Source organism: Perna viridis, chromosome 14, assembly GCF_037379345.1.
Source record: "Perna viridis isolate PV_CMFRI_1.1 ecotype Kerala chromosome 14, ASM3737934v1, whole genome shotgun sequence".
NCBI lineage: Eukaryota > Metazoa > Mollusca > Bivalvia > Mytilida > Mytilidae > Perna > Perna viridis.
Window position 1 is genome coordinate 27,757,293 of NC_142458.1, and position 9,692 is coordinate 27,766,984.

Below are 9,692 nucleotides of genomic sequence, written 5' to 3' on the forward strand. Positions count from 1 at the left end.
CGTAAACGAGTATGTAATACGTTTAACTTTCGATTTCCAACTGAAAAGTATGCCAGCGGTTCCCGCTAAGTGATTTTCTAAAACGATTGAATGTCGGCAACTGGCACAAGTTCATATCCAGCTGGTTTCATAACCGTATCGTAGATGGGAAAAGACTTCAAATATAGTTCTAATCTTGTAACTGGAACTGTCAAATTATTAATATTGCGGAGATTGTAAACCCGATTACTTCTTACACTGTCCTGTAGAAAATCTGGAGAATTTCCACATGCGATATTGGACATTAAGTTTAATTTCCTACGGTCTCATCTTGATAGATGAAGTTTCTAGCTGGTTTCAAAATATAACAAGTCAATAGTAGCAAATCGTGTGAGTCCTGTCAAAATTGTCACAGACTTATATCGAATTAGTTCTATTTTATCGTTGTAAAATTGTACACACGTCCCCAACATCACGTGCATATTCTAGTCTTGGTAGAATATAGGTGAAGTAAATTGTTGGTCTCAGTATCGTATTAATTTTCCCATAGACTTCTATAGTGAAGTGCATATTTTTAGGATTTTTTAAAAAATATGTAAATTGATTCAATAAAACTTTCACTTATGTAGCATTTCTAAGGACATGTGAAAAAATAATTTCCCGCAAAGAAAATAGGGTGAGTCCACGAAGATTGGACAGAAAAGTGGTCTTGAACTATAAATAGCCATTTCCATACTTTCACTTTCGTTTTGCACTCACCAAACCAACCTTTTCAGTGGAACATTTTTATGATATTATGCTAGATTTTCTTTTAAAAAAGTTCTTCATCTTACAGTGTGATGTTTGCTCTATTTTTTAAGTCATTGTTCATGTCTTTTGACAAAACATTAGTTTGTAGAGAGGCAAAAAGAAAATGCACTATATTTTTATGGCATCCATGTTTTGACGTACACCCGCTCAGGGATATGCAATACGATACTGGTACCTGTTGTTAGATTGGAACTACTGAAAAGAAATTTGAACTTACGAAGTATTGCTAAATCTTAATTTGCACTTTTTAAAATGTTGTCAATATGAACGTTCCACCGACAATGCGATGAAAAATTTAAACCAAGATGTTTATGATTGTCTACAGATTTTACTCCATAAAAATCTCTAAGAGATCATTTGCATTTATATAAAATTGTTTACTGACACGTTCTATCATGTTGTTCACCTCGTTTACTGGCACGTTCTATCATGTTGTTCACCTCGTTTCTAAAGTATAAACGCCAAAGAAACTTTGTGAACAGCATGGTAAACCGTGCAAGAGATCAAATTTTATAAATGCAAATGATCTCCGAGACAGAGAGTCACGATCCGATTCTAAATCGGACTGGAAATTAGTTAAAGCGCTTTTACGCAAACCATCATGTTTTACCACCATACCCCCATTAAAAGTCTCTGTTAATAATATATTGGTATATGATGAAAAAGGGAAAAGCTGCACGATGTACTCAATACTTAATTTTATTCAATATCGAATTTTAATGATACATACTGAATATTACATGTCAAAATCTGTATCGAATGCTGTATCAACCCGAGACTCCTATATCACCCTAAGTGTCAAGGGTTGATACAGCATGTGCTAAAGATTTTAAATGTCATGTTCATTATATCATATATTTCAACCATACTTCAAGTATGGTCTGTGAAGAGGTGCGATATAAGGTATGCGATATAGGTCTAGGAGTGTGATATAGGGCATGCGATATAGGTCTTGAGGTGTGATAAAGGGTATGCGATATAGGTCTAGAGGTGTGATATAGGGTAGATGATGTAGGGTTTAAACAAACACTTATAATGCATATGTAACAAAGTTATATTTTAATCTAAGTATATGATATAAATTTATACCGCCTGCATTTGAGAAACGGAAAATGATGAAATTTACAATAGATAATATTATATACTGAAAATTCTTTAGCTTGTAAAAGCTGTTGGACATGACATGATAATAAAGTCGCCATATGCTTGAAAATACTGCAAAAACCATTTGTAAACCGTTGCTTACACTTTTTAACACATCGCTACGTTCGGGCTGCTTTCCTGATATTTGGAAAACATCGTATGCCACTACACAAAAAGGGTGACAAATCACCAGCAAGTGATTATAGACCTATTGCATTGCGAAGCTATGTAGACAAGGTATTTGAAAGGGTTGTTTATAAATACATATTTAATTTTTTACATGAAAGACAAGTATCAAGCCGGTTTTAGATCAGGTCACTCAACTGTACACCAGCTAATAGAAATCTACTACAATATGTGTCTTGCTTTAGAAAAACGGGAAGTCGTGTGCAGTGTTTTCTGTGATACTTCACGCGTGTTTGACCGTGTCTGGTAAGATTAGTAATAAAATAGAAAAGGATACGGCATTTCTGGAAACATTTTGAACTGGCTTATAGATTATATTAGCAACCAAAGATGAAAAAAGTATTTGTTAAAGGCTTCTCTTCAGAATCGGGTGTACCACAAGGGTCCGTTTTGGGAACTTTGTTACTTTCAATATTCATAAATGGTGTAGCAAACGACATACACAGCTTATCGCGTTTATTTACAGACAATATATTACTTACGTATTCTTAAAACTTAACATAAATAATAATCATAACACAATCATGAGTGGTAAAAAATGGTGGGCGACATTTAACCCTTTTAAAACTGAGTCAATTTCATTTTCAACCTATCAAATATGCCAAATCCAAAGCTGGTGTTTAAAATTTATAGACACTCATAAACATGAAATAGTTATCAAATATCAAGTGGCTATGGTCAATAGTTCTTGAGGAAAATGTAACAAAAGTTCTGATTAAAGACGGAATGGACAGACCTAAAACATCGGGTACGATAAAGTAATTGTAGGTATCTCGATTATGTGAAATAATACACATTTAACGACCGTATTACTAGAACATCTATTAATTAAAGAATCCATTTAAAAAAAAAAATAACTGTACTTTGAACCTCGGCTTATATGTTCTGCATTTATACAGTCCAGGCTTTTATTTATACAAGTCTTTAAAAGCGGCATCTTTCCCTCCACCGCTGTAAAATGTGGTGAAAGCACCACTTGGCGTTTTAAACTGTACTTCCCGTCCTCGGTCATTATTACGCCGACCATGCGGTAGAACATCACATCGATCACGCTGACTGCCAAACTTCCTCCTGTCATCCACTTTAAATGGTTGAAAATCATTCATCATTTTTTCGACGTTTCCAAATGAGAATCCTATGTCTATATTTCCCAAAGGAAATTGCCCAATGAATTCGTTCATAATATCTCGCGTGTCTCTCTTCCGGAAAGGATCTTTTTCTGAGAAAAATGAATGGAATTCTTCATCGTAAGATTTGAATTCCCCAAATAGATTTGAATAATCCTGTCTGCTTTCGTTCCTATCGTATTTGCCTAGTTGTTTTTGTTCCCGTCTTTCCCTTTCGTGATCTCTTTCTTTTTGCTCACGTCGTTCCCTTTCGTGGTCTCTCTGTTTTGTTCCGCCGTGTGTTTTGTTTCTCTTGAGTAATTCCCGTTCATGCATTTCTCTTCGGTCTTTTGATTTAAGATATTCGTACGAAGCAGTGATGTTTTTAAATTTTTCCTCAGCTTTTATATCCTGGTTTTTGTCTGGATGGAATGTCTTTGCCAAGGACCTGTATCCACTTTTGATCTCATCTTCCGACGCCCCTGGCTTCAGACCAAGTACTGCAAAATGATTTTCTTTTGTCATTTTGTTGGAGCTGAAAACCAGAAACTGAAAAAAAAACGAGTGATTAAGAATTGTTTAGTGTTGTAAATAATATGTTATTTTTAGATTGTAGGCATCCCATAAGACACACATGGAAAAAGAACACAGTCAATTACATTATAGAAAAAAAAAAGAACGGTTATGGTAAACGTAACATATGCATCAGCGTGTAACCTAAATAAAAAAAAATACTTTCAGAAATCACTGAACGGTTTTCAACAAGCATAAACACAGCTTGAGATAAGCTCTGTAGGCCCCAGACAACAAAAATAATAAAACATCGAAATAAACTAGGGGCCTTGAGGTCCTGAATGGTTTATCCGGAACTCATGTCGCCTTATGATATCAGGAATAAAAGAATATTCTTTCAATGGACCTTTTTACTATATGTTGTTTTTTTTTTCAATATGTAAACCAGAAACTGCAAAACTGCTATTTTTAACTTTCAAATGCAGTAATTTTTAAGGTAGATCATACCTATAACTGAGCATTCTTTTGTCATCTAACAAAATCATACAGCCATATATATTTTTAATGAACTAATATGTATAATGATGTAAAAATAGCATGTTTCAAATATTTTAAAAGAATTTTTGACTGTATGGTAAAGTTATAAACATTAAGTGTATAAAGCCTCTCTGAAGGGGAGATAATTGGCGGGAAAATGTAATGAGAATTTAAGGATTCGGTGACCCCTAATTTTCTTTTTAAAAAATATGAAAGAATGTCACTTGTGTTCTTTATTATAAATTTAGAATATAGTTTGTCAACCACTTTTTTGATAGTTTGCAAAATAGTGAAATTCCCCACAGATCCATATGAAAGTAGCATTTATTTAGGCTTACTTAGGTATCTCGAAATCGTGTTCGGTAACATATCATGTCAACATTAAAATTCTCGAGTTCCTCTTTCGTCTACCCCTGACTTGACTTTTTATGAGCAACTCGCCGGATGTTTATAGAAAAGCAGAGGACGCTTACCGTACCGGTGCACCTGGTCCAAGCTGCCAGTTTTTAGTGGAGTCCGATGCTCATTTACTTTTGTTACTTTTTGTGTATTATTTTAGTCATTCTTTGTTCTTTGTTGTGTTTGTCTGTTTTCCATGTCTGGTCTTTGTCCCTGCATTACATTCTTTTGATTTCTGCTAGAATCTTGGTTCCCTTGATTACTCAAGGTCGTCTTCCAGAAAAACTAGGAAAGTTTATCTACTAGAAATTTAAGATATGATCTACCTTAATAAGAACGTCAAAATCATTAGTATCAGATCATAAATTGAACGTTTCCGTTTTGGAATTCAAGTTATATTGGCTACAATGTAGCACAGAAAATAAAGAAACAAAGATGAAAGAATCAAAATACACAAAAAAAAACCGTCATTGACAATACCAATAATATGTTGACCTCGAACTTCGACAAATGGAGATTTTTGTTGCTTTTTTCGACTCGCGGAAGTATATCATGCATGCTCATCACCTACTCCACAAAAAAATACCTTATCTACCAAAGACATATTACGTTAACATTTGCAGTCATGTGCAAAATAAAATATTCTGAAGTGTAAACAAGTAGAAATTGAGGAAGTATAAAAATAGATCGACATGTCAAGCTGTTAGAATTCTAAGCCATTTTCTCTTTGAATGCCACAGCATCACCGAAAGAAGTCTTACGGTGTACATCATGTATGTAATACATGTAGTGGCTTGTGATTGTAAATATGATGCTTTCTGTCCGGTATAACTTTGGTAGGCGATATAGGGGGAGTCTAAACACGACCCAATTTGTGTCAGTTTACTTTAAACAAATGAATGAAACTTGCTACAGGAATAAACATTGTACATACATGAAATCTAATGCATATAAAATGCTTATTTACCTGCTAAACTATAAAGGCGACATTTAACTAAACATTCTGCGTAATAAGGTAAGTTATCGATTCCTAGGTTACGGTACACATAGTACAAGAGTCGGATCGGAAAAGAAAAGAATGAGATGCGGCGCTGCTGATTAGTCTTAATGGGAGGGTGGACGTAGGGAGTGGGGCTACGGGGAATAGGGGCAGTGAACGGGGAGTGGAAAATACGGGAAGCGGGGATTATAGTTGGGAACAATAACCAGGGGTAAAATGAAAACGGTCGGGGAAACAGTGGTCAGGAAGGTGGGAGGCGGTGATCTACGGGGAGGGAAGCGGGGATGAAGTAGCCCCTTGTACACCCCTCTTGAACTGAAAATCGCATTATTAGCTTCTTGGCAAATATCACAAGGGAAATTCATATGACCCCCTCATATTGATTGTGCTAACCACCATAGGACTTCATTTGAAAAGAAATCTTTCATCTACATGAAGTTTTTTTTTCCTAACAGGTTCAAGCAATGTTGCATCACATAAAGTAGGAAAGACTGTCTACAAAGGCCATTAGTTCACTTTCTTTGACATAACTGCCGGTCCATAAACGGCATATAGAGCTAGAGGACATATATAGGCCGCCTAATTTTCAAATTAAGAAAGTGCTGTGTATGTTTTCTCCCCACGAATGATCTAGATTAAACTATGTATTAAAAGTATAATATATACAGCAAATTGTTCATGTTAGTTCTTTAGGTCAAATTGCAAAAAATAGACCGGTTGGTTACGACAAAATTCCAATGAACCTCAGATAAACTTCGGTCCATATATTTTTTTTCGGCGACCAACCAATCTGTATATTGCCATACATGTGTGATCATCAGCTTCTTGAACTATTTTCTCTATAGACGTGTTTGAGTCTGATAATTTGGACAAGCACATTTGAAGTTTGGCTGTGTCTCAATCAATAAAAACAACAATAAAATAATGAAGTTACCCATCAACCCTTATTGGCGAAATTTTAGGCCTGATTTAAATCACACACGAATATAAAATACATGTAGATGCACTAGATTGACTAGATGTATAAAGCCGCGAGTATACTTGTTCAATGATTGACACAAATTGTCTACACATAATAGTCATTTCATATCCTGGATCAGTATGGGACAATGTCACATCACTCTTTTTTTCAAGTTTCAGAATGTGCATCGGTCCATATGCTTGATACAGAGTAATATAATGTGTCGAATTATAAAAAAACCCAGCTTTTTTACACAAATAAAATGTGTGTTGGTCCTGAAATGGATCTGTCGTGTCACATGCACAAAAAAACATGAAAGTTCTAACACTCACTAAATGGTCACCATCGTTCTAGCACTCACTAAATGGTCACCATCGTTCTAGCACTCACTAAATGGTCACCATCGTTCTAACACTCACTAAATGGTCACCATCATGGTTCTAACACTCACTAAATGGTCACCATCGTTCTAGCACTCACTAAATGGTCACCATCGTTCTAACACTCACTAAATGGTCACCATCGTTCTAACACTCACTAAATGGTCACCATCATGGTTCTAACACTCACTAAATGGTCACCATCGTTCTAGCACTCACTAAATGGTCACCATGGTTCTAACACTCACTAAATGGTCACCATCGTTCTAGCACTCACTAAATGGTCACCATCATGGTTCTAACACTCACTAAATGGTACACTAAACTTCATATAAATATACATGTGTAACAAACCCTAAAAATCCAGCAAAATGGGAATGATCGATTTTTTCATGATTGTTTAATCTAAGACGACTTGCGTACGCAAATAACTATGACGGACTGGCAGACACAAAACACAGACTTTGGTTGCAGTGTTCCTCCGTTGTGTTGAAGAAAAAAAAACAAAAACAGAAAAAAAAAAGAGTAAAACGGATTGCTATAATATATTTCAACAAAAATCTAGTAAAAATTACAATTTAAGCATTTAATTATTAAAACAACATTAGATGACCATTTTCTTAAAACATAAGTTAAACAATTTCGAAAAACAACAGCTTAATAGCAGATAAGCTAGTTTATTAAATAGAGAATGAATAATTTTTTCTATGAATTTAGATTGGGATATTTTATATCAGTTTAAGGCCTCTTTATCATTAAATCGCTGGATATGCAGATGCTATTTGAGATCCAGCTTTGTGACTAACATCCCAGGTCTGAATTCTGATGCTTTGTCCAGCCATGTTGAATGAGCAGATTGCGTTTGGTTTGGTCAAGGCACAGATTGAATACAGAGCTAAGTCTAACTCGGGGCTGACACGCATGAAGAAGGAGCCTTTTGTCTTCATTTGTCCATGCCAAGTAAATTTAGCACCAATTATTTCAGGCTGCAAAATAGAACGATTGTACTGTTTGAGTATAGTGACACGACTATAAAGATACGAATTGAAGCTGTGTAATGTAAAGGTGCATTTACTGGGTTTATAACCACAAGTTACAGTACTTTGGCATTTTAGATATATGTGTTTGTATAAAAAGCATGTGAACTTAAATATTTTCGAATAGTTATATGCATCCTTCAATCTTTTGGTAAATCACACTAAAGTATTGCATCCAGGGGAGGATCCAGACTCTTCGAAAAGCAGGTGTACCAGCCGAGGGTCCTCAGGAAAAGGGTGTGCTAGGACATTTTTTACCATTTTTTGTCAGTTTTAAACATGAAAAGATGTAGGAGGGTGCCAACCCCGTGCAACCCCTTTGATCCGACACTTGCATCTACCAAAAATTACTTATTTTGATATAAAATAAATTAACACCATTTCAATCGGCTTTTGGGTATTCCTTGTCATGTATAGCTTGTGGTGTGGTAATTTCATCTTGAGGATGGTTGAATCATTTTTTCTCTTAATTTGTAAAGTTTGTCCTAGTTTTTAAACAAACCACCTTTTATTTAGAATGTATTACCTCTGCTCTGGAAACATATCCGAGATAGTTGATATTGCCCTTCTTCTCTTCAAGGTAGAACTGGATCCAGCTATGGAAACCCGACACTGTTCCACGCAGTTCTCCGACCATTGCGTGCTCAAACCCGCTGCTGTCTACAGCTGAACCACTACTACCTGATCTTGGGTAGAGGTTAAACCAAAGCTCCCTTAAAACATCTCGGAAATTAGCCTCACTTGTAACGTGTCCTATAATGAGATACCAGTGTTGATGACATAGTTAAACAAGAGGCTCCCAGAAGCCTGAATCGCTCACCTGGTTAAAGTTTGTCTTTCAAGGGCAATAAATTTAACAAGGAGTTGTCCAACATTTTTGACTCAAGAAGACTTTGGTAGGACTTGTCATAAGGATCATTTCAGCGATTGAAAGTTTCTTTCCATCTATTATAGTTTTCAAGATATTGGCTGAAAACTTAAAAAAAAGCGGCGACGTCTGGTTGACTGGTTGTAAAATATATCTTCGAAAAGTAACTACCTCATTTTCGGTTAACTTTTGCGGCATATTCAGAATTTCTGGATATGTCTGTTTGCAGTGACATGGTTTCTATGGTGGCATCAATAAAGTATCCGACCAATTACTTTGAAAAGAAAATGGTTTTCTCACAAAATCATTTATCAAAATGTGTCTTACTGTTGTTAAGAAGATAACCATATGCAAGCTGCATGACCTGTGTCTTGATCACCTCTGTGAGGAAGTCCTCTATTTCTGCCCACTCATCAGAGGTCAGATCCTCTGTTTGACCTATATTGTAGTTGTAGTTGTCAAGAAGAGCAATGAACTTCTGGAAAGTCGGTTTGGTGCTGAAATGGTTCTCGTTTACATGGGTGAATAGTCTGAAATTTCATTTTTTAAAATTATGTACATTTTCTTGATAGATGATCCCCATCTGTAGCTTGGATCAAGTTATTCTATTTCAAAATAATAAAAAAAAAGAATGTTCTGTCAAAACAAAACTATAAACAGTGACCAGACCCCAATGCCACTTATTTAAGTCTGAGAATATTCTAAAATATTTGTGACTCATTAAATGTTAAGACTTTGACTTAAGTAACCATGGAACCTTAGTCAATTTGTTT

At 35.4% G+C, this 9,692-nt stretch overlaps 2 protein-coding genes across 3 annotated transcripts; both read right to left on the reverse strand.

Annotated features, from left to right (window-relative positions):
• Nucleotides 1–2,559: 2,559 nt before the first annotated feature.
• LOC148598864 (uncharacterized) lies at nucleotides 2,560–5,736 on the reverse strand. 2 transcript variants are annotated; one of them, XM_088560294.1, is made up of 2 exons: nucleotides 5,641–5,736; nucleotides 2,560–3,773 (listed from the first exon to the last, which is right to left on the reverse strand). In XM_088560294.1, exon 2 carries the CDS (start codon nucleotides 3,747–3,749, stop codon nucleotides 3,027–3,029), a length of 723 nt encoding a protein of 240 aa, XP_088416420.1. In that variant the 5' UTR covers nucleotides 3,750–3,773; nucleotides 5,641–5,736; the 3' UTR covers nucleotides 2,560–3,026. The 2 variants fall into 2 exon arrangements, with proteins under 2 accessions (XP_088416420.1, XP_088416422.1); XM_088560296.1 differs by having other exon boundaries at nucleotides 2,560–3,759; nucleotides 5,641–5,735.
• A 1,808-nt stretch (nucleotides 5,737–7,544) lies between these two features.
• On the reverse strand, nucleotides 7,545–9,449 carry LOC148598865 (uridylate-specific endoribonuclease-like; the record flags this gene model as incomplete). Its single annotated transcript, XM_088560297.1, is given in 3 exon segments — nucleotides 7,545–8,000; nucleotides 8,578–8,804; nucleotides 9,247–9,449. Coding segments are annotated over 3 exon segments (661 nt in total), but the record flags the coding sequence as incomplete, so codon positions are not given.
• Between the last annotated feature and the right edge of the window lie 243 nt (nucleotides 9,450–9,692).

Bases quoted from the DNA above. Each gene is read 5' to 3' on its own strand.
- LOC148598864 (XM_088560294.1), bottom strand. From the start codon at position 3,749: ATGACAAAAGAAAATCATTTTGCAGTACTTGGTCTGAAGCCAGGGGCG.